Genomic DNA, 25,656 nt, shown 5'->3' on the forward strand with positions numbered 1-25,656 from the left:
GCCCACACCACCCCCATCCTGGTGTTCCCATATCTGGCACTGTCCCCATCCCGGTGTTCCCATATCTGACACTGTCCCCATCCCGGTGTTCCCATATCTGACACTGTCCCCATCCTGGTGTTCCCACAGACCACCTTGTCCCCATCCCGGTGTTCCCATATCTGACACTGTCCCCATCCCAGTGTTCCTGTACCCCCCACCACCCCCATCCCGGTGTTCCCATATCTGACACTGTCCCCATCCTGGTGTTCCCATATCTGACACTGTCCCCATCCTGGTGTTCCCACAGACCACCTCGTCCCCATGCCGCTGTTTCCATATCCCACACTGCCCTCATCCTGGTGTCCCTGTGTCCGACACCGTGTCCATCCTGCTGTTCCCAAATCCAACACCCTGTTCCTGTACCCCGCACCACCTCCACCCCGGTGTTCCCATATCTGACACTGTCCCCATCCTGGTGTTCCCATATGTGACACTGTCCCCATCCTGGTGTTCCCATAGACCACATCGTCCCCATCCTGGTGTTCCCGTATCCAACACTGTGTCTATCCCGGCATTCCCAAACCCAACACCGTATCCATCCCACCGTTCCCATATCCAATGTCCCGTTCCCATATCCCACCCCATCCCCGTCCTGGTGTTCCCATACCCTAATCTGCTCTGATTCCGGCATTCCCAATCCCAGCACCGTGTCCATCCCACCGTTCCTATATCCAACACTGTGTCTATCCCGGCATTCCCAAACCCAACACCGTGTCCATCCCACCGTTCCCATATCCAACGCCCCGTTCCCATATCCCACCCCATCCCCATCCCGGTGTTCCCATACCCTAATCTGCTCTGATCCCGGTGTTCCCAATCCCAGCACCGTGTCCATCCCACCATTCCCATATCCAACCCTCTATTCTCATATCCACACCGCCCCATCCCAGTGATCCCGTGCCCCACCCCACCCCAATTCTGGTGCTCCCATATCCAACACCGTGTCCATCTCGATATTCCCATACCCCACCCCGATCCTGGTGTTCCCGTACCCCACAGCACCCCAATCCCAGCATTCCCAAACCCAACACCGTGTCCATCCCACCATTCCCATATCCAACGTCCCGTTCCCATATCCCACCCCATCCCCATCCCGGTGTTTCCAATCCCCGCACCGTGTCCATCCCACTGTTCCCATACCCAACCCTCTATTCTCATATCCACACCGCCCCCATCCCAGTGATCCCACCCCACCCCAATTCTGGTGATCCCATATCCAACACCGTGTCCATCTCGATATTCCCATACCCCACCCCACCCCGATCCTGGTGTTCCCGTACCCCACAGCACCCCAATCCCAGCATTCCCAAACCCAACACCATGTCCATCCTGCCGTTCCCATGTCCAATGTCCCGTTCCCATATCCCACCCCATCCCCATCCTGGTGTTCCCATACCCTAATCTGCTCTGATCCCGGTGTTCCCAATCCCAGCACCGTGTCCATCCCACCGTTCCCATATCCAACCCTCTATTCTCATATCCACACCGCCCCCATCCCAGTGATCCCGTGCCCCACCCCACCCCAATTCTGGTGCTCCCATATCCAACACCGTGTCCATCTCAATATTCCCATACCCCACCCCACCCCAATTCTGGTGCTCCCATATCCAACACCGTGTCCATCTCAATATTCCCATACCCCACCCCGATCCTGGTGTTCCCGTACCCCACAGCACCCCAATCCCAGCATTCCCAATCCCAACACCGTGTCCATCCCACCATTCCCATATCCAACGTCCCGTTCCCATATCCCACCCCATCCCCATCCCGGTGTTCCCAATCCCAGCACCGTGTCCATCCCACCGTTCCCATATCCAACCCTCTATTCTCATATCCACACCGCCCCCATCCCAGTGATCCCGTGCCCCACCCCACCCCAATTCTGGTGATCCCATATCCAACACCGTGTCCATCTCAATATTCCCATACCCCACCCCACCCCAATTCTGGTGCTCCCATATCCAACACCGTGTCCATCTCAATATTCCCATACCCCACCCCGATCCTGGTGTTCCTGTACCCCACAGCACCCCAATCCCAGCATTCCCAAACCCAACACCATGTCCATCCTGCCGTTCTCATGTCCAATGCCCCACTCCCATATCCAACACTGCCTCCATCTCAGTGTTCCCAAACCCAACACCGTGTCCATCCCACTGTTCCCATATCCAATGGCCCATTCCCATATCCAACACCGTGCCCATCCCACTATTCCCGAACACCTATCCTGGTGTTCCCATGCCCCACTCCACCCCTATCCTGGTGGTCCCAAACCCAACACCGTGTCCATCCTGCCGTTCCCAAATCCATCACTGGACCCATCCCAGATTTCCTGTACCCCACACCGCCTCCATCCCAGCGTTTCCAAACCCAACACCGTGTCCATCCTGCCGTTCCCATATCCAATGTCCCGTTCCCATATCCCACCCCAATCCTGTTGTTCCCGTTCCCATTCCAAATCCTGGTGTCCCGGTGTTGTCCTGTCAGCCGTGGCAGCTGCGGAAGATGATCCAGCGGATGTTCCAGCAGCGCCCATCCCAGTGTTCCCTTATCCCATACCGCTCCAATCCCAGTGTTCCCATATCCAACACCGTGTCCATCCCACCATTCCCGTATCCAATACCCTGTTTCCCTACCCCACACCACCTCTACTGTGGCGTTCCCAAACCCAACACTGTGTCCATCCCGCTATTCCCAAATCCAACACCCCGTTCCCATATCCCAACTCCACCTCGATCCCAGCTTTCCCATACCCCACCCTACCCCAGTCGTGGCATTCCCAAACCCAACACTGTGTCCATCCCACTATTTCCATATCCAATGCCCCATTCCCATATCCCAACACCACTCCAATCCCAGTGGTCCCGTATCCCACACTGGCCCCATCCCAGTGTTCCTAAACCCAACACCGTGTCCATCCTGCTGTTCTAAACCCAATGCCCTGTTCCCATATCCAACACCATGTCCATCCCAGAGTTCCTAAACCCAATGCCCTGTTCCCATATCCAACACTGTGTCCATCCCAGAGTTCCTAAACCCAATGCCCTGTTCCCATATCCAACACCGTGTCCATCCCAGAGTTCCCAAACCCAATGCACTGTTCCCATATCCAACACCGTGTCCATCCCAGAGTTCCCAAACCCAATGCCCTGTTCCCATATCCAACACCGTGTCCATCCTGCTGTTCTAAACCCAATGCCCTGTTCCCATATCCAACACTGTGTCCATCCCAGAGTTCCCAAACCCCACATTGTGTCCATCCCACCTTTCCCATATCCAACACTGTGTCCATCCCGGAGTTCCCAAACCCCACATCATGTCCATCCCAGCGTTCCCAAACCCAACACTGTGTCCATCCAGGCATTCCCGTACCCCACACCGCCTCCATCCCAGCGTTCCCAAACCCAGCACTGTGTCCATCCCACTGTTCCCAAATTCCTGTATCCGTATCCAACACCGCTTCCATCCCAGTGTTCCCAAACCCAACACCGTGTCCATCCCACCATTCCTGTATCCAATGCCCCATTCCCATATCCCACCCCAATCCCGGCGTTCCCGTTCCCAACACGTTGTCCATCCCGGTGTTGTCCCGTCAGCCACGGCAGCTGCGGAAGATGATCCAGCAGACGTTCCAGCAGTATGCGCTGCTGCGGGAGGAGGAGTGCATCCTGAAATTCCTGCACACCCTGAGCACCTTTGCCCCCATTGACCAGGAGAACTTCCGATGCCAGCTCGTCGTGAGTGACCGGAAATGGGATACGGGATTTGGGATGTGGGATATGGGATGTGGGATGTGGGATGTGGGATGTGGGATGTGGGATAAGAGATAGGGGATAGGGGATGTGGGATATGGGATATGGGATATGGGATGTGGGATATGGGATATGGGATGTGGGATGTGGGATGTGGGATGTGGGATGTGGGATGTGGGATGTGGGATGTGGGATAAGAGATAGGGGATAGGGGATGTGGGATATGGGATATGGGATGTGGGATAGGGGATGTGGGATGTGGGATGTGGGATATGGGATGTGGGATGTGGGATGTGGGATGTGGGATATGGGATGTGGGATTTGGGATGCGTGATGTGGGATATGGGATATGGGATATGGGATATGGGATGTGGGATATGGGATGTGGGATATGGGATATGGGATATGGGATGTGGGATATGGGATGTGGGATTTGGGATGCGGGATGTGGGATATGGGATATGGGATATGGGATATGGGGTATGGGATATGGGATGTGGGATATGGGAGATGGGATGTGGGATAGGGGATGTGTGATGTGGGATAGGGGATATGGGATGTGGGATGTGGGATGTGGGATGTGGGATGTGGGATGTGGGATGTGGGATATGGGATGTGGGATGTGGGATGTGGGATGTGGGATATGGGATGTGGGATATGGGATATGGGATGTGGGATGTGGGATATGGGATGTGGGATGTGGGATATGGGATGTGGGATATGGGATATGGGATGTGGGATGTGGGATGCGGGATAATGGGGTAAAGGGATATGGGATGTGGGATATGGGATATGGAGAGGAGATGCCACCAGGATGTTCCTGATAGCGATGTCCCTGGCATTTGGGATCCATGGGATATCAGGGTAATGGGAATTGGGATATGGGATATGATAGAAGGGGATTTGGGATATGGCATAATGGGATACGGGATATGGGATAATGGAATAATAAGATATGCCATTATCATGACATTCCATTATCCCATTATCCCATAATGGAATCATGGGATAATAGAATGTTGTTATAATGGGATAAAGGGATAAAGGGATATGGAATAATAGGTTGGGGGATATGGGATATGGGGGATATGGGGTAGGGGATATGGGATATGGGATATGGGATATTGGATATGGGACAGGGGATATGGGATATGGGATATGGGATGTGGGATATGGGGTGTGGGATATGGGGTGTGGGATATGGAGAGGAGAGGCCACCAGGATGTTCCTGATGGCGGTGTCCCTGGGATTTGGGATCCGTGGGATAATGGGGTAATTGGATATGGGGTATGGGATATGGGATAAGGTACAAGGGGATTTGGGATATGGGATGTGGGATATGGCATAATGGAATATGGGATAATGGGATAATGGAATGTTGTGATTAATGGGATAATGGGATAAAGGGATATGGAATAATGAGATAAAGGGATATGGAATAATGTGATATGGGATGTGGGATATGGGATAGGGGATGTGGGATATGGGATATGGCATGTGGAATATGGGATATGGGATATGGGATATGGGATATGGGATGTGGGATATGGGATATGGGATAGGGGATAGGGGATATGGGATGAGGTGGGGGGGACTTAGGTGGGAATGGGATATAGGATAGGATGGGCTGAAATGGGATGGAATATGGGATGGGATGGGATGGGATGGGATGGGATGGGATGGGATGGGATGGGATGGGATGGGATGGGATGGGATGGGATGGGATGGGATGGGATGGGATGTGACCTGACCTTTGGAAATGCCACTCATCCCAAATCCCTGTCCCGGCTCCTGCTGCCCCCAGCAAGGATGGAACATCACCGTGGACCTGGTGATCGGCCCCAAGGGCATCCGCCAGGTGACCAGCACGGACACCAAGGTGGGAATTCCAGCTGGGAACTGGGAACTGCCCCCTCAGGGTCAGGGGTGAAACCTCCCACGGATGGAATTCCTGATTAATACCCCCCTTCCCAGCCCACCTGCCTGGCGGAATTCCGGGATATCAAATCCATCCGGTGCTCCACCACAGAGGACGGGCAGGCCCTGCTGCAGCTGGGGCTGAGCGGGACCCCCCAGGTGAGGAGCTGGGAGAGAATTCCTGGGAATGCCACAGCCCATATTCCATATCCCACATTCCCTGTCCCATATCCCACATCCCATATCCCACTTCCCATATCCCACATCCCATATCCCATATCCCACATCCCATAGCCCCTATCCCCTATCCCATATCCCACAAACCACATCCACTATCCCACATCCCACATCCCATATCCCTTATCCCCTATCCCCTATCCCCTATCCCATATCCCATATCCCACATTCCCTGTCCTCTATCCCATATCCCACATCCCATATCCCACAGCCCATATCCCATATCCCACATCCCATATCCCATATTCCATATCCCATATCCCACATCCCCTATCCCATATCCCACATCCCATATCCCACATCCCACATCCCATATCCCACATCCCATATCCCATATCCCACATCCTATATCTCATATGCCATATGCCATATCCCATATCCCACATCCCACATCCCATATCCCATAGCCCACATCCCACATCCCATATCCCACATCCCACATCCCATATCCCACATCCCCTATCCCATATCCCACATCCCATATCCCATATCCCACGTTCCCTGTCCCCTATCCCATATCCCACATCCCATATCCCACATCCCACATCCCATATCCCACATCCCATATCCCATATCCCACATCCCACATCCCATATCCCATATTCCATATCCCATATCCCACATCCCATATCCCACATCCCCTATCCCCTCTCCCATATCCCGTATCCCCTATCCCATATCCCACATCCCATATCCCATATCCCACATCCCATATCCCACATCCCATATCCCATATCCCACATCCCATATCCCATATCCCACATCCCACATCCCACATCCCATATCCCATATCCCACATCCCATATACCATATTCCACATCCCATATCCCACATCCCATATCCCACATCCCACATCCCACATCCCCTATCCCACATCCCATATCCCACATCCCATATCCCACATCCCATATCCCATATCCCACATCCCATATCCCCTATCCCACATCCCATATCCCATATCCCATATCCCACATCCCATATCCCATATTCCCATATCCCATATCTTGGGTGTTATCTTGGGGATCATGGAATTCTGGGAGGGGTGGTTATGGAAAATTGGGACTGGGGAGAAGCGGAGACCCTGACCCATGGGATGGGATTTGGGAGAAGGGGTGACCCTGATCCATGGGATGGGTGGGATGGGATCGGGGAGAAGGGGTGACCCCGATCCATGGGATGGGTGGGATGGGATTGGGGAGAAGGGGTGACCCTGATCCATGGGATGGGTGGGATGGGATCGGGGTGAAGGGGTGACCCCGATCCATGGGATGGGATCAGGGACAAGGGGTGACCCCGATCCATGGGATGCCAGGATGGGATTGGGTAGAAGGGGTGACCCCGATCCATGGGATGGATGGGGCAGAAGGGGTGACCCCGATCCATGGGATGGGATGGGATCGGGGTGAAGGGGTGACCCCGATCCATGGGATGGGATGGATGGGATCGGGGTGAAGGGGTGACCCCGATCCATGGGATGGGTGGGATGGGATTGGGCAGAAGGGGTGACCCCGATCCATGGGATGGGCGGGATGGGATCGGGGTGAAGGGGTGACCCCGATCCATGGGATGCCAGGATGGGATCGGGCAGAAGGGGTGACCCCGATCCATGGGATGGGAATGGGGTGAAGGGATGACCCCGATCCATGGGATGGGTGGGATGGCACTGGGCAGAAGGGGTGATCCCGATCCATGGGATGGGTGGGATGGCACTGGGGAGAAGGGGTGACCCCGATCCCGTGTTCCCATCCCGGCATTCCCAGTCGCTGTCGATCCGGACGTCGTCGCTGGCCGAGGCGGAGAACATGGCCGACCTCATCGACGGGTACTGCCGGCTCCAGGGGGGCACCGAGACGTCGCTCATCGCCTTCCCCAGGAAAGGTGGGAATGGGGCGGGGTGGGATCCGTGGGATAATGGGGTAATGGGATAATGGGATAATGGGATGGGATCCATGGGGTGGCACCCAGGGGATTGGATAATGGGATAATTGGATGAAGAGAAAGGATGGAGATGGGGTGGAATAATGGGATAATGGGAGGATGGGATAATGGGGTAATGGGATGATGGGATAATGGGATCAATAGGATGGGATCAAGGAGATGGGATAATGGGGTGGGATCCATGGGGGGATGGGATGGGATGGGATGGGATGGGATGGGATGGGATGGGATGGGATGGGATGGGATGGGATGGGATGGGATGGGATGGGATGGGATGGGGTTCATGGGACAGGATGGGATGGGATCCAGGAGATGGGATGGGATGGGATGGGATGGGATGAGATAAGATCCATCAGATGGGATGAGATCCAGGGCATGGGATCCATGGCATGGAATGGGATGAGATCAATGGGATGGAATCAATTGATTGGGATAATGGGGTGGGATCATGGGATGGGATTGGGATGGAATGGGATAACGGGATAAAGGAATGGGATGGGATCCATGGGATGGGATTGAAATGGGATGAGACAGGATGGGATGCAATCCACTGGATGGGATCCATGGGATGAGATCCATGGGATGGGATTGGGATGGGATCGATGGGATGGAATCCATGGGATGGGATGGCATCCATGGGATAGGATCCATGGGATGGGATGGGATCCATGGGATGGGATGGAATGGGATGGGATGGGATGGGATGGAATCCATGGGATGGGATGGGATGGGATTGGGATGGGATTGGGATGGGATTGGGATGGGATTGGGATGGGGATGGGATAGGGATGGGGATGGGATTGGGGTGGGAATGGGATGAAATGGGATGGGATTGGGATGGGATTGGGATGGGATTGGGGTGGGAATGGGATGGAATGGGATGGGAATGGGATGGGATGGGATGGGATGGGATGGGATGGGAATGGGATGGGATTGGGATGGGATGGGATGGGATGGGATGGGATGGGATGGGATGGGATTGGGATGGGATGGGATGGGATTGGGATGGGATTGGGATGGGATCCATGGGATGGGATTGGGATGGGATGGGATGGGATTGGGATGGGATTGGGATGGGATCCATGGGATGGGATTGTGATGTGGTTGTGATGGGATTGGGATGTGCTTGGGGTGGGATGGGACCTTTCCCCGTCCTCCCCGCAGACCGTGAGAAGAGGATCAGCCTCCCGCAGATCCCGGCCCCGTGAGTGACCCCGCCCCTTTTCCCGGGATTCCTGTTCCCGTGACGGGGTCGGGACTCCGCTCCCCACCCCCGTCCCCATCCGCGATCTCCATCCCCGATCTCCATCCCGCTCCCTGACCCCGTTCCCACCCTCAGGAATCTCGGCGAGAGGTTCTCCACGCTGTCCCACAGCGTCAGCGGCGGTGAGTGTCTCCCCGTCCCCACCATCCCGGTCCGGGACACGTTCCGTGCGGGATTCAGGAATTCTGGCCACCCCCAGATCTTCTCCAGAGGGTCGGGATGCATCCAAGCATCCTGAGGGAGCACCAGACCCTCTGGAGATGCTGGAGGACCACCAAGCTTCCTGATCCCATCCCCGCGTCCCGTTTTTTCCCCCCAGATTCGGAAATCTACGCGGAAATCCTGGACGAGTCCTCGCGGCCGAGATCTGGAAGTAGGTGATTCCCGTGGGGGTTCTCCAGCAGCTCCTCCTGCCCATCCCAAATTCCCGTCCCAGGCTCACCAAAGCTCTCAGGAGGTCCTGGAGGAGCTGGGATGATGGAGAGGGCAGGATCCATGGATGCTCGGGATGATGGAGGTGGGAGGATCCGTGGATCCTCATGGATGGAGAAGGCAGGATCCACGGATCATCACGGATCCTCATGGATCGTCATGGATGGAGAGGGCAGGATCCACGGGTCCTCATGGATCTTCATGGATGGAGATGCATGGAGCCACAGATCTTCACGGATCCTCATGGATCTTCATGGATGGAGATGGGAGGATCCATGGATCCATGTAGGAGATGGGAGGATCCGTGGATCCTCATAGATGGAGAAGGCAGGATCGATGGATCCTCATGGACCTTCATGGATCATCATGGATGGAGATGTGTGGAGCCACAGATCTTCACGGGTCCTCATGGATCTTCATGGATGGAGATGGGAGGATCCATGGATTCTTACGGATCCTCATGGTTGGAGAGGGCAGCATCCATGGATTGTCAGGGATCTTCATGGATCTTCATGGATGGAGACGGCAGGATCCATGGGTCCTCATGGTTCTTCATGGATGGAGACGGCAGGATCCATGGGTCCTCATGGTTCTTCATGGATGGAGATGGGAGGAACCATGGATCCATGTAGGAGATGGGAGGATCCGTGGATCCTCATCGATGGAGAAGGCAGGATCCACAGATCATCACGGATCCTCATGGATCATCATGGATGGAGATGGGAGGATCCGTGGGTCCTCATGGATCTTCATGGATGGAGATGGGAGGAACCATGGATCCATGCAGGAGATGGGAGGATCCGTGGATCCTCATCGATGGAGAGGGCAGGATCCACAGATCTTCACGGATCCTCCTGGATCCTCATGGATCGTCATGGATGGAGATGCTTGGAACCACAGATCTTCACGGATCCTCGTGGATCGTCATGGGTGGAGATGGGAGGATCCGTGGGTCCTCATGGATCTTCATGGATGGAGATGGGAGGAACCATGGATCCATGTAGGAGTTTTGGAGATACGAAGATCCATGGATCTTCATGGATGGAGATGGGAGGATCCATGGGTCCTCGTGGTTCTTCATGGATGGAGATGGGAGGAACCATGGATCCATGTAGGAGATGGGAGGATCTGTGGATCCTCATAGATGGAGAAGGCAGGATCCACAGATCATCACAGATCCTCATGGATCGTCATGGATGGAGATGGGAGGATCCACGGGTCCTCATAGATGGAGAAGGCAGGATCCACGGATCCTCATGGATCCTCATGGATCCTAATGGATGGAGATGGGAGGATCCATGGGTCCTCATGGGTCTTCATGGATGGAGATGGGAGGAACCATGGATCCATGCAGGAGATGGGAGGATCTGTGGATCCTCATAGATGGAGAAGGCAGGATCCACAGATCATCACGGATCCTCCTGGATCCTCATGGATCGTCATGGATGGAGATGCTTGGAACCACAGATCTTCACGGATCCTCGTGGATCTTCATGGATGGAGATGGGAGGAACAATGGGTTCATGTAGAAGTTTTGGAGATACGAAGATCCATGGATCTTCATGGATGGAGAAGGCAAGATCCACGGATCATCACGGATCCTCATGGATCGTCATGGATGGAGATGCTTGGAACCACAGATCTTCACGGATCCTCGTGGATCTTCATGGATGGAGATGGGAGGATCCATGGGTCCTCATGGATCTTCATGGGTGGAGATGGGAGGATCCGTGGGTCCTCATGGGTCTTCATGGATGGAGATGGGAGGAACCATGGATCCATGTAGGAGTTCTGGAGATACGAAGATCCATGGATCTTCATGGATGGAGAGAGCAGGATCCATGGATCCTCATGGATCCTCATGGATCGTCATGGGTGGAGATGGGAGGATCCATGGATCCTCATGGACCTTCATGGATGGAGATGGGAGGATCCATGGATCCATGCAGGAGTTTTGGAGATACGAAGATCCATGGATTTTCATGGATGGAGAGAGCAGGATCCATGGATCCTCTTGGATCCTCATGGACCTTCACAGATGGAGAGGGCAGGATGGATGGGTCCTCGTGGGAGTTTTGGAGAGGGCAGGATCCATGGATCATCACAGATCCCATGGATCTTCATGGATGGAGAGAGCAGCATCCATGGATCCTCACGGATCCTCCTGGACCCTCACGGCCCGAGAGCCTCGGTGGCCATGGACACCCACAGGTGCCCATTCCTGGTGGATCTCCACCATCATGGAATCTCCTCCCCATTCCCGTTCCAGTCCAGCACTTCGGGATCAGCCGCGACGCCGTCACGCTGGGCCGGATCCTGGGCGAAGGCTTCTTCGGAGAGGTCTACGAGGGCACCTACACCACCCCGGTGAGATGCCACCACCCGTCCCTTCTCTTCTCACAAACCCCGGTGAGATCCCACCACCCGTCCCTTCTCTTCTCACAAACCCCGGTGAGATCCCACCACCCTTCCCTTCTCACACCACCCCGGTGAGATCCCACCACCCTTCCCTTCTCACAAACCCTGGTGAGATCCCACCACCCTTCCCTTCTCCAACCCGGTGAGATCCCACCACCCGTCCCTTCCCTTCTCACACCAACCTGGTGAGATCCCACCACCCTTCCCTTCTCCAACCCGGTGAGATCCCACCACCCTTCCCTTCTCAACCCTGGTGAGATCCCACCACCCTTCCATTCTGAACCCCGGTGAGATCCCACCACCCTTCCCTTCCCTTCTCACAAACCCTGGTGAGATCCCACCACCCTTCCCTTCCCTTCTCCAACCCGGTGAGATCCCACCACCCTTCCCTTCTCCACCCCGCTGAGATCCCACCACCCTTCCCTTCTCCACAAACCCCGGTGAGATCCCACCACCCGTCCCTTCTCCACAAACCCCGGTGAGATCCCACCACCCTTCCCTTCTGAACCCCGGTGAGATCCCACCACCTGTCCATTCTCACACCACCCCATTGAGATCCCACCACCCTTCCCTTCTGAACCCCATTGAGATCCCACCACCCTTCCATTCTCACAAACCCCACTGAGATCCCACCACCCTTCCCTTCTGAACCCCAGTGAGATCCCACCACCCTTCCATTCTCACAAACCCCACTGAGATCCCACCACCCTTCCATTCTCACAAACCCCACTGAGATCCCACCACCCTTCCCTTCTGAACCCCGCTGAGATCCCACCACCCTTCCCTTCTCTTCTCACAAACCCCGGTGAGATCCCACCACCCTTCCCTTCTCCACCCCGGTGAGATCCCACCACCCTTCCCTTCTCAACCCCACTGAGATCCCACCACCCTTCCCTTCTCACAAACCCTGGTGAGATCCCACCACCCTTCCCTTCTGAACCCCAGTGAGATCCCACCACCCTTCCATTCTCACAAACCCCACTGAGATCCCACCACCCTTCCCTTCTGAACCCCGGTGAGATCCCACCACCCTTCCCTTCTCTTCTCACAAACCCCGGTGAGATCCCACCACCCTTCCCTTCTGAACCCTGGTGAGATCCCACCACCCTTCCCTTCCCTTCTGAACCTGGGTGAGATCCCACCACCCTTCCCTTCTGAACCCCATTGAGATCCCACCACCTGTCCCTTCTCTTCTCAACCCTGGTGAGATCCCACCACCCTTCCCTTCTCACAAACCCCACTGAGATCCCACCACCCTTCCCTTCTGAACCCCGGTGAGATCCCACCACCCTTCCCTTCTCACAAACCCCACTGAGATCCCACCACCCGTCCCTTCTCCACGACCCCAAATCCCGACCTCCCCAATTCCCGGTGTCCCCGTCCCGGCAGAAGGGGGAGAAGATCGAGGTGGCCGTGAAGACCTGCAAGAAGGACTGCAGCCCCGAGAACCGCGAGAAGTTCCTCAGCGAAGCCGGTACCCACCAGGGCCGTCATCTCGGGGGGGTTTGGGGCTCCTCAGGGTCCTTTTGGGGTTTTTTTGGGAATCCTGAAGGTCCTGGTGGAGTTTTTTGGGGTCCCGAAGGTCCTTTTGGGTTTTGGGGGAGATCCTGAAGGTCCTGCCGAGGTTTTTTTTGGTATCCTGAAAGTCCTGACGGGTTCTTTGGAGATCTTGATGGTTCAGCTGAGATTTTTTGGGGATCCTGAAGGTTCCTTTGGTCCTTTTGGGGTTTTTGGGGGATCCTGAGAGTCCTGGTGGGTTTTTTTGGGGATTCTGATGGTCCTGATGGAGATTGTTTTTGGGGATCCCGCCGTCCCCGCAGTGCTGATGAAGAAGCTGGACCACCCGCACATCGTGAAGCTCATCGGCATCGCCGAGGATGAGCCCACCTGGATCATCATGGAGCTCTACCCCTACGGAGAGGTGGGACCTCCATGGAGACCCCGTTCCTGATCCCAAACCTGGTCCCGATCCCGTTCTCATGGGTGGAGAGGGCAGGGTCCATGGATCTTCATGGATCTTCATGGATCTTCATGGATCTTCATGGATGGACAGAGTAGGATCCATGGACCCTCGTGGATCTCCATGGATCCTCATGGATGGAGAGGACAAGATCCATGGATCCTGGTGGGAATGATGGAGAGGACAGGATCCATGGATCCTCATGGATGGAGAGGACAGGATCCATGGATCCTGGTGGGAATGATGGAGAGAACAGGATCCATGGATCCTCATGGATCTTCATGGATCTTCATGGATCCTCATGGATGGACAGAGTGGGATCCATGGATGCTCATGGATGGAGAGGACAGCATCCATGGATGCTCATGGATCTTCATGGATCTTCATGAATCCTCCTGGATGGTGAGACCAGGATCCATGGATCCTCATGGGTGGAGAGGACAGGATCCGTGGAGACTCATGGATTGTCAAGGATGGAGAGGGCAGCATCCATGGATCTTCATGAATCTTCATGGATCTTCATGGATCTTCATGGATCCTCATGGATGGACAGAGTAGGACCCATGGATGCTCATGGATCTTCATGGATCCTCATGGGTGGAGAGGACGGGATCCATGGATCCTTGTGGGAATGATGGAGAGGACAGGATCCATGGATCCTCGTGGGTGGTGAGACCAGGATCCATGGATCCTCATGGATGGAGAGGACAGGATCCATGGATCCTCATGGATGGAGAGGACAGGATCCATGGATCCTCATGGATGGAGAGGACAGGATCCATGGATCCTCATGGATGAAGGGGACAGGATCCATGGATCCTCATGGATGGTGAGACCAGGATCCATGGATCCTCGTGGGTGGTGAGACCAGGATCCATGGATCCTCCTGGATCCTGGTGGGAATGATGGAGAGGACAGGATCCATGGATCGTCATGGATGGTGAGACCAGGATCCATGGAGACTCATGGATGGAGAGGACAGAATCCATGGAGACTCATGGATTGTCATGGATGGAGAGGGCAGCATCCATGGATCCCCATGGGTGGTGAGAACAGGATCCATGGATGCTCATGGGTGGAGAGGACAGGATCCATGGATCCTCATGGGTGGTGAGAACAGGATCCATGGATGCTCATGGGTGGAGAGGACAGGATCCATGGATGCTCATGGATCTTTATGGATGGAGAAGGGAGAATCCATGAAACCTCACAGATCCTCATGGATCTTCATGGATGGAGAGGGCACGATCCATGGATCCTCATGGGAATGAAGGAGAGGGCAGGATCCATGGATCCTCATAGATCTTCATGGATCTTCATGGATCCTCATGGATCCTCATGGATGGACAGGGCAGGATCCATGGATCCTCATGGGTGGAGAGGACAGAATCCATGGATCCCCATGGATGGAGAGGACAGGATCCATGGATCCTCCTGGGTGGTGAGACCAGGATCCATGGATCCCCATGGGTGGTGAGACCAGGATCCATGGATCCTCATGGGTGGAGAGGACAGGATCCATGGATCCTGGTGGGAATGATGGAGAGGACAGGATCCGTGGATCCTCATGGATGGTGACACCAGGATCCATGGATTGTCATGGGTGGTGAGACCAGGATCCATGGATGCTCATGGGTGGTGAGGGCAGAGTCCATGGATCCTCATGGGTGGTGAGACCAGGATCCATGGATCCTCATGGGTGGTGAGACCAGGATCCATGGATCCTCATGGATGGAGAGGACAGGATCCATGGATCCTCATGGATGGAGAGGACAGGATCCATGGATCCTCATGGATGGTGAGACCAGGATCCATGGATCCTCGTGGGTGGTGAGACCAGGATCCATGGAGACTCATGGATGGAGAGGACAGGATCCGTGGATCCTCATGGATTGTCATGGATGGAGAGGGCAGCATCCATGGATGCTCATGGGTGGAGAGGACAGAGTCCATGGATCCTCATGGATCCTCATGGATGGACAGAGTGGGATCCATGGATGCTCATGGATCTTCATGGATCCTCATAGATGGAGAGGACAGGATCCATGGATCCTCACGGGTCCAGGTGACAATGATGGAGAGGGCACCATCGCATGCATCCATGTGGGAGTTTTGGAGACGACAGATTCCATGGATCCTCGTGGATGGAGAGGACAGGATCCGTGGATCCTCATGGATCCTGGTGGGAATGATGGAGAGGACAGGATCCATGGATCCTCATGGATGGAGAGGACAGAGTCCATGGATCCTGGTGGGAATGATGGAGAGGACAGGATCCATGGATCCTCATGGATGGTGAGACCAGGATCCATGGAGACTCATGGATGGAGAGGACAGAGTCCATGGATCCTTGTGGATCCTGGTGAGAATGATGGAGAGGACAGGATCCATGGAGACTCGTGGATCATCATGGATTGTCATGGATGGAGAGGGCAGGATCCATGTATCCTCATGGATCCTGGTGGGAATGATGGAGAGGACAGGATCTGTGGAGACTCATGGATCCTCATGGATGGAGAGGACAGAATCCATGGATTCTGGTGGGAGTTTTGGAGAGAGCAGGATCCATGGATCCTCATGGATGGAGAGGACAGAATCCATGGATCCTCGTGGGTGGTGAGACCAGGATCCATGGATCCTCAAGGATCTCCATGGATCCTGGTGGGAATGATGGAGAGGACAGGATCCGTGGATCCTCATGGATGGTGACACCAGGATCCATGGATTGTCATGGGTGGTGAGACCAGGATCCATGGATGCTCATGGGTGGTGAGGACAGAGTCCATGGATCCTCATGGATCCTCATGGGTGGTGAGACCAGGATCCATGGATCCTCGTGGGTGGTGAGGACAGGATCCATGGATCCTCATGGATGGAGAGGACAGGATCCGTGGATCCTCATGGGTGGTGAGACCAGGATCCATGGATCCCCATGGGTGGTGAGGACAGAATCCATGGATGCTCATGGATCTTCATGGATCCTCATGGGTGGAGAGGACAGGATCCATGGATCCTTGTGGGAATGATGGACAGGGCAGGATCCATGGATCATCATGGATCCTCATGGATCTTCATGAATGGAGAGGACAGGATCCATGGATCCTCATGGGTGGTGAGACCAGGATCCATGGATCCTCATGGATGGAGAGGACAGAGTCCATGGATCCTGGTGGGAATGATGGAGAGGACAGGATCCATGGATCCTCATGGATGGAGAGGACAGAGTCCATGGATCCTGGTGGGAATGATGGAGAGGACAGGATCCATGGATCCTCATGGATGGTGAGACCAGGATCCATGGAGACTCATGGATGGAGAGGACAGGATCCATGGATCCTCATGGATGGTGAGACCAGGATCCATGGAGACTCATGGATGGAGAGGACAGGATCCATGGAGACTCGTGGATCATCATGGATTGTCATGGATGGAGAGGGCAGGATCCATGGATCCTCATGGATCCTGGTGGGAATGATGGAGAGGACAGGATCTGTGGAGACTCATGGATCCTCATGGATGGAGAGGACAGAATCCATGGATTCTGGTGGGAGTTTTGGAGAGAGCAGGATCCATGGATCCTCATGGATGGAGAGGACAGAATCAATGGATCCTCGTGGGTGGTGAGACCAGGATCCATGGATCCTCATGGATCCTGGTGGGAATGATGGAGAGGACAGGATCCGTGGATCCTCATGGATGGTGACACCAGGATCCATGGATTGTCATGGGTGGTGAGACCAGGATCCATGGATGCTCATGGATGGAGAGGACAGGATCCATGGATCCTGGTGGGAATGATGGAGAGGACAGGATCCGTGGATCCTCATGGATGGTGACACCAGGATCCATGGATTGTCATGGGTGGTGAGACCAGGATCCATGGATGCTCATGGATGGAGAGGACAGGATCCATGGATCCTGGTGGGAATGATGGAGAGGACAGGATCCGTGGATCCTCATGGATGGTGACACCAGGATCCATGGATTGTCATGGGTGGTGAGACCAGGATCCATGGATCCTCATGGATGGAGAGGACAGGATCCATGGATCCTCATGGGTGGTGAGACCAGGATCCATGGATCCTCATGGGTGGTGAGACCAGGATCCATGGATCCTCGTGGATGGAGAGGACAGGATCCATGGATCCCCATGGGTGGAGAGGACAGGATCCATGGATCCTCATGGATCCTGGTGGGAATGATGGAGAGGACAGGATCCATGGACCCTCGTGGATGGTGACACCAGGATCCATGGATCCTTGTGGGTGGTGAGACCAGGATCCGTGGATGATCCCGGTGAGTGCCGCGTGCCGCCGTTCCCGGTGTGACACCATTGGGACGCGGTTCCGTTGCAGCTGGGTCGGTACCTGGAGCAGAACCGGGCGGTTCTGGCCGTGCCCACGCTGGTGCTGTTCGCGCTGCAGCTCTGCAAGGCCCTGGCCTACCTGGAGGCCCTCAGCTGCGTCCACAGGTGGGCGAGAGCCGGGATTCGGGATTCAGGGTCACGGATTCGGGATTTGGGATTTGGGGTTCGGGATTTGGGATTTGGGATTCGGGATTTGGGGTTTGGGGTTTGGGATTTGGGATTTGGGATTCGGGGTTTGGGGTTTGGGGTTTGGGATTTGGGATTTGGGATTCGGGGTTTGGGATTTGGGGTTTGGGTTTGGGGTTTGGCATTTGGGATTTAGGATCTGGGATTTGGGATTTGGGGTTTGGGATTTGGGATACAGGATTTGGGATTTGGGATTCGGGATTCAGGATTTGGGGTTCCGGATTTTGGATTTGGGATTTGGGATTTGGGATCTGGGATTTGGGGTTTGGGATTTGGGATTTGGGGTTTGGGGTTTGGGATTTGGGATTTGGGATTCGGGGTTTGGGATTTGGGGTTTGGGATTTGGGATTTGGGATTTGGGATTCGGGGTTTGGGATTTGGGATTTGGGGTTTGGGATTTGGGGTTTGGGGTTTGGGATTTGGGGTTTGGGTTTGGGGTTTGGCATTTGGGATTTAGGATCTGGGATTTGGGATTTGGGGTTTGGGATTTGGGATACAGGATTTGGGATTTGGGGTTTGGGATTTGGGATTTAGGATCTGGGATTTGGGTCTCGGGATTTGGGATTTGGGATTTGGGACTCGGGATTTGGGATTTAGGTTTGGGATCTGGGATTTGCGATTTGGGATCTGGGATCTGGGATTTGGGGTTTGGGATTTGGGATTCGGGACTTGAAATTTGGGATTCGGGGTTCGGGATTCGGGATTCGGGATTTGGGATTCGGGATTTGGGATTGGGGATTTGGGGTTCGGGATTTGGGATTCGGGATGTGGGATTTGGGATTTGGGATTTGGAATTTGGGATTTAGGTTTGGGATTCGGGATTTGGGATTTAGGTTTGGGATTCGGGACTTGGGATTTGGGATTCAGGACTTGGAATTTGGGATTCGAGGTTTGGGATTTGGGATTCGGGATTTGGGATTCGGGATTCGGGATTTGGGATTGGGGATTCGGGGTTTGGGATTTGGGATTTGCGATTTGGGATTTGGGATTTAGGTTTGGGATTTGGGATTTGGGATGGGGCCGGAGCCCCGTGGAGTTCCGGGATGGGCGGGGGAAGGCGGGGTCATGGATGGGGGGGATGGTGGAAGATGGGAGTGGGGGCAGGGATGAGAAGGGGGTGGAGGCTTTGGGAGCTGCATGGGCGGGGTGAGGGCTCTGCTCCGTCCCATGTGCATCCATCCCATCCCATCCCATCCCATCCCATCCCACCCCATCCCATCCCATCCCATCCCATCCCATCCCATCCCATCCCATCCCATCCCATCCCATCCCATCCCATCCCATCCCATCATCCCATCCCATCCCATCCCATCCCATCCCATCCCATCCCATCCCATCCCATCCCATCCCATCCCATCCCATCCCATTATCTAATTATCCCAATATCCCATTATCCCAATATCCCAATATCCAATTATCCCAATATCCCATTATCCCATTACCCAAATATCCCATATCCCATATCCCATTATCCCATCCAACAAACCATATCCCAAATTCCATTATCCCAAATTCCACATCCCACATCCCATTCTCCCATATCCCATACCCCACATCCCCTCTCCCATATCTCCTTATCTCCTTATCTCCTTATCTCCTTATCCCATTGCCCCGATACCCCACATGCCGTTATCCCATTGCTCCAGCGTCCCATTGGATATTCCATTATCCCACATCCCAAATCCCCTTATTCCCTTATTCCATGGCTCCCAAATCCCATATCCTGTATCCCATATCCCATAATCCCATATCCCGTGGATCCCACATTCCCTTATCCCATTATCCCATGGATCCCAAATCCCAATTCCTATATCCCATTATCCCCTATCCCATATCCGATATCCCATTATCCCATGGATCCCAAATCCCAATATCCCATATCCCACAACTCATATCCCAAATCCCATTATCCCATTTTCCCATGGATCCCAAATCCCAATATCCCATGTCCCATATCCCATTATCCCATTATCCCATGGATCCCAAATCCCAAATCCCATATCCCATTATCCCCTATCCCATATCCGATATCCCATTATCCCATGGATCCCAAATCCCGATATCCCATATCCCACAACTCATATCCCAAATCCCATTTTCCCATGGATCCCAAATCCCAATATCCCATATTCCATATCCCATTATCCCATTATCCCATGGATCCCAAATCCCGATATCCCATATCCCATATCCCACAACTCATATCCCAAATCCCATTTTCCCATTATCCCATGGATCCCAAATCCCAATATCCCATATCCCATATCCCATATCTCATTATCCCATTATCCCATTTTCCCATGGATCCCAAATCCCAATATCCCATATCCCATTATCCCCTATCCCATATCCGATATCCCATTATCCCATGGATCCCAGATCCCAAATCCCATTATCCCATTTTCCCATGGATCCCAAATCCCAAATCCCATATCCCACATCCCACAACTCATATCCCAAATCCCATTATCCCATTTTCCCATGGATCCCAAATCCCAATATCCCACGTCCCATATCCCACAACTCATATCCCATATCCGATATCCCATTTTCCCACGGATCCCAAATCCCGAATTGCAGGGACATCGCTGTCCGGAACATCCTGGTGGCCACTCCTCTCCACAACCCAAATCCCATATCCCAATTCTCATAATCCCAAATCCCTGTGATCCCAAATCCCATGGATCCCATATCCCAATTCCCAAATCCCACGGATCCCAAATCCCGAACCGCAGGGACATCGCCGCGTGGAACATCCTGGTGGCTCCTCCATTATCCCATTATCCCGTATCCCAAAAACCATTATCCCACATCCCAAATCCCTTATCCCAATTCTCATAATCCCAAATCCCAATGGATCCCAAATCCCAAATCCCAAATCCCAAATCCCGAACCGCAGGGACATCGCCGTGCAGAACATCCTGGTGGCTCTTCCATTATCCCATTATCCCATGGATCCCATATCCCATATCCCAAAAACCATGGATCCCTTATCCCAAATCCCATATCCCATATCCCATGGATCCGAAATCCCAAATCCCGAACTGCAGGGACATCGCCGTGCGGAACATCCTGGTGGCTCCTCCATTATCCCATATCCCATATCCCAAAAACCATTATCCCATATCCCAAAAACCATTATCCCATATCCCATATCCCAATTCTCATAATCCCAAATCCCAATGGATCCCAAATCCCAAATCCCAAATCCCGAACCGCAGGGACATCGCCGTGCGGAACATCCTGGTGGCTCCTCCATTATCCCATTATCCCATATCCCAAAAACCATTATCCCATATCCCAAATCCCATATCCCAATTCTCATAATCCCAAATCCCAATGGATCCCAAATCCCAAATCCCGAATCTCAGGGACATCGCCGCGTGGAACATCCTGGTGGCTCTTCCATTATCCCATTATCCCATTATCCCATATCCCAAAAACCATTATCCCATATCCCAAATCCCATGGATCCCATATCCCAATGGATCCCAAATCCGAAATCCCAAATCCCGAACAGCAGGGACATCGCCGTGCGGAACATCCTGGTGGCTCCTCCATTATCCCATTATCCCATATCCCAAAAACCATTATCCCATATCCCAATTCTCATAATCCCAAATCCCAATGGATCCCAAATCCCATGGATCCCAATGGATCCCAATGGATCCCAAATCCCGAATCTCAGGGACATCGCCGTGCGGAACATCCTGGTGGCTCTTCCATTATCCCATTATCCCATGGATCCCATATCCCATATCCCAAAAACCATGGACCCCATATCCCAAATCCCATATCCCATATCCCATGGATCCGAAATCCCAAATCCCGAACCGCAGGGACATCGCCGTGCGGAACATCCTGGTGGCTCCTCCATTATCCCATTATCCCATATCCCAAAAACCATTATCCCAAATCCCTTATCCCAATTCTCATAATCCCAAATCCCAGCGATCCCAAATCCCAAATCCCAAATCCCGAACCGCAGGGACATCGCCGTGCGGAACATCCTGGTGGCCTCCCCGGAGTGCGTCAAGCTCGGCGACTTCGGCCTCTCGCGCTACATCGAGGATGAGGAGTACTACAAAGGTGGGACCCGCCCCGCGGGACCTGGGATCCCGTGGATCCCTTGGGATGGCCGGGGACGGGGGAAATGTGGGATCGGGATCATTCCCGGCTCCTTCCAGCCTCCATCTCCCGCCTCCCCATCAAGTGGATGGCGCCGGAGTCCATCAACTTCCGGCGCTTCACCACGGCCAGCGACGTCTGGATGTTCGGTGAGCGGCGGGAACGGGATAGCGGGATATCGGGATTCAGAATTGGGGGGTATTGGGGTTTGGGGTGGGATCCTGGGATTCAGAATTCCGGGATTCAGAATTGTGGAATTCCGAGGTTCAGAATTGGGGGATCCTGGGGTTCAGAATTGGGGGATTCTGGGATTCAGAATTCTGGGATTCAGAATTGGGGAATTCGGGGGTTCAGAATCGTGGGATCCCAGGATTCAGAATTGGGGGATCCTGGGGTTCAGAATTGGGGGACTCTGGGATTCAGAATTGGGAGATTCTGGGGTTCAGAATTGGGGGATTCTGGGATTCAGAATTGGGGGATCCTGGGGTTCAGAATTGGGGGATTCTAGGATTCAGAATTGGGGGATCTTGGGGTTCAGATTTGGGGGATTCTGGGGTTCAGATTTGGGGGATTCTGGGATTCAGAGTTGGGGGATTCTGGGATTCAGAATTGGGGGATTCTGGGGTTCAGAATTGGGGGATTCTGGGGTTCAGAATTGGGGGATCCTGGAGTTCAGAATTGGGGGATTCTGGGATTCAGAATTGGGGGATTCTGGGGTTCAGAATTGGGGGATTCTGGGGTTCAGAATTGGGGGATCCTGGGGTTCAGAATTGGGGGATTCTAGGATTCAGAATTGGGGGATCTTGGGGTTCAGATTTGGGGGATTCTGGGGTTCAGATTTGGGGGATTCTGGGATTCAGAGTTGGGGGATTCTGGGATTCAGAATTGGGGGATCCTGGGGTTCAGAATTGGGGGATTCTGGGGTTCAGAATTGGGGGATCCTGGAGTTCAGAATTGGGTGATCCTGGGGTTCAGAATTTGGGATCCTGGGGTTCAGAATTGGGGGATCCTGGGATTCAGAATTGGGGGATTCTGGGGTTCAGAATCGTGGGATCCCAGGATTCAGAATTGGGGGATCCCAGGATTCAGAATTTGGGGATCCTGGGGTTCAGAATTGGGGGATTCTGGGATTCAGAATTTGGGATTATGGGGTTCAGAATTGGGGATCCTGGGGTTCAGAATTTGGGATCCGGGGTTCAGAATTGGGGAATCCTGGGGTTCAGAATTTGGGATCCTGGGGTTCAGAATTGGGGGATTCTGGGATTCAGATTTTGGGATCCCGGGATTCAGAATTGGGGGATTCTGGGGTTCAGAACTGGGGGATCCTGGGGTTCAGAGTTTGGGGATCCTGGGGTTCAGAATTGGGGGATTCTGGCATTCAGAATTGGGAGATTCCGGGATTCAGAGTTGTGGAATCCTGGGGTTCAGAATTGGGGGATTCTGGGATTCAGAATTTGGGGATTCTGGGGTTCAGAATTGGGGGATCCTTGGATTCAGAATTGGGGGTTCCGGAGGTTCAGAATTGGGGGATCCTGGGATTCAGAATTGGGGGATTCTGGGGTTCAGAGTTGGGGGATCCTGGGATTCAGAATTGGGGGATCCTGGGATTCAGAATTTGGGATCCTGGGATTCAGAATTGGGGGATCCTGGGATTCAGAATTGGGGGATTCTGGGGTTCAGAATTGGGGGATTCTGGGGTTCAGAATTGGGGGATCCTGGGGTTCAGAATTGGGGGATTCTGGGATTCAGAATTGGGGAATCCTGGGGTTCAGAATTGGTGGATTCTGGGTTCAGAATTGGTGGATTTTGGGATTCAGAATTGGGGGATTCTGGGGTTCATAATTTGGGCTTATCGGGTTCAGAATTTGGGGATTCCGGGATTCAGAATTTTGGGATCCCGGAATTCAGAATTGGGGGATTCTGGGATTCAGAACTGGGGGATCCCGGGGTTCAGAATTGGGGGATCCTGGGATTCAGAATTTGGGGATCCGGGGGTTCAGAATTGGGGGATTCTGGGATTCATCACCGAGGTCTGGGATTCTGGGATTCCCTTGATTCCCATGCAACGGAAGAGAAATCCCAGGACCGATCCCTTTCCCACGGCACACACAGGCCCAAATCCCACTCCAGAATTCCAAAACTTTTTTTCCAGCTCCGAATTATCCCAAATTTTTCCCCTTGGGAGAACCCATCCTAGGGAAGAGCTTCCATTCACCCATCCTTAGGTGCCTCCTCAAAATCCAGGGATTTTGGGGAAATTTTGGGATTGTTTAAAAAACCCCAATTTCCGTCAAACCACCACCGGATCCCCATCCTTAGGTTCCTCCTCAAAATCCACGGATTTTGGGATTGCTTAAAAAAACCCCAATTTCCATCAAACCACCACCAGCTCACCATCTCTAGGTTCTCCCTCCAAATCCAGGGATTTTGGGGAAATTTTGGGATTGCTTAAAAAACCCCAATTTCCATCCCCTGAAAACATTTCCGGATCCCCATCCTTAGGTTCTCCTCAAAATCCAGGGATTTTGGGATTGCTTAAAAAACCCCAATTTCCATCCAAGCATCCCCAGATCCCCATCCTTAGGTTCTCCCTCAAAATCCAGGGATTTTGGGGAAATTTTGGGATTGCTTAAAAAACCCCAATTTCCATCAAACTACCACCAGCTCACCATCTCTAGGTTCTCCCTCCAAATCCAGGGATTTTGGGGAAATTTTGGGATTGCTTAAAAAACCCCAATTTCCATCAAACCACCACCAGATCCCCATCCTTAGGTGCCTCCTCAAAATCCAGGGATTTTGGGATTGCTTGAAAAACCCCAATTTCCATCAAACCACCACCAGATCCCCATCCTTGGGTTCTCCCTCAAAATCCAGGGATTTTGGGGAAATTTTGGGATTGCTTTAAAAACCCCAATTTCCACCAAAGCACCACCAGATCCCCATCCTTAGGTGTGTCCTGAAAATCCAGGGATTTTTGGGATTGCTTAAAAAACCCCAATTTCTGTCAAACCACCAG

The 25,656-nt window shown here is 53.5% G+C and overlaps 1 protein-coding gene across 1 annotated transcript in view; it reads left to right on the forward strand.

Annotated features, from left to right (window-relative positions):
* The window catches only part of LOC134432652 (protein-tyrosine kinase 2-beta-like), a 95,547-nt gene that overhangs the window by 55,643 nt on the left and 14,248 nt on the right, over positions 1-25,656 (forward strand). Inside the window, exons 8-20 of the mRNA XM_063181550.1 lie at positions 3,639-3,779; positions 5,599-5,673; positions 5,769-5,870; positions 7,709-7,826; positions 9,051-9,090; positions 9,226-9,272; positions 9,470-9,523; positions 11,852-11,949; positions 13,390-13,474; positions 13,821-13,921; positions 18,316-18,431; positions 22,501-22,601; positions 22,700-22,789. Of these exons, the coding sequence (XP_063037620.1) occupies positions 3,639-3,779; positions 5,599-5,673; positions 5,769-5,870; positions 7,709-7,826; positions 9,051-9,090; positions 9,226-9,272; positions 9,470-9,523; positions 11,852-11,949; positions 13,390-13,474; positions 13,821-13,921; positions 18,316-18,431; positions 22,501-22,601; positions 22,700-22,789 (1,168 nt within the window). The remainder of the gene's footprint in view (positions 1-3,638; positions 3,780-5,598; positions 5,674-5,768; positions 5,871-7,708; positions 7,827-9,050; positions 9,091-9,225; positions 9,273-9,469; positions 9,524-11,851; positions 11,950-13,389; positions 13,475-13,820; positions 13,922-18,315; positions 18,432-22,500; positions 22,602-22,699; positions 22,790-25,656) is intronic.

Source organism: Melospiza melodia, assembly GCF_035770615.1.
Source record: "Melospiza melodia melodia isolate bMelMel2 chromosome 3 unlocalized genomic scaffold, bMelMel2.pri SUPER_3_unloc_4, whole genome shotgun sequence".
Classification (NCBI taxonomy): domain Eukaryota; kingdom Metazoa; phylum Chordata; class Aves; order Passeriformes; family Passerellidae; genus Melospiza; species Melospiza melodia.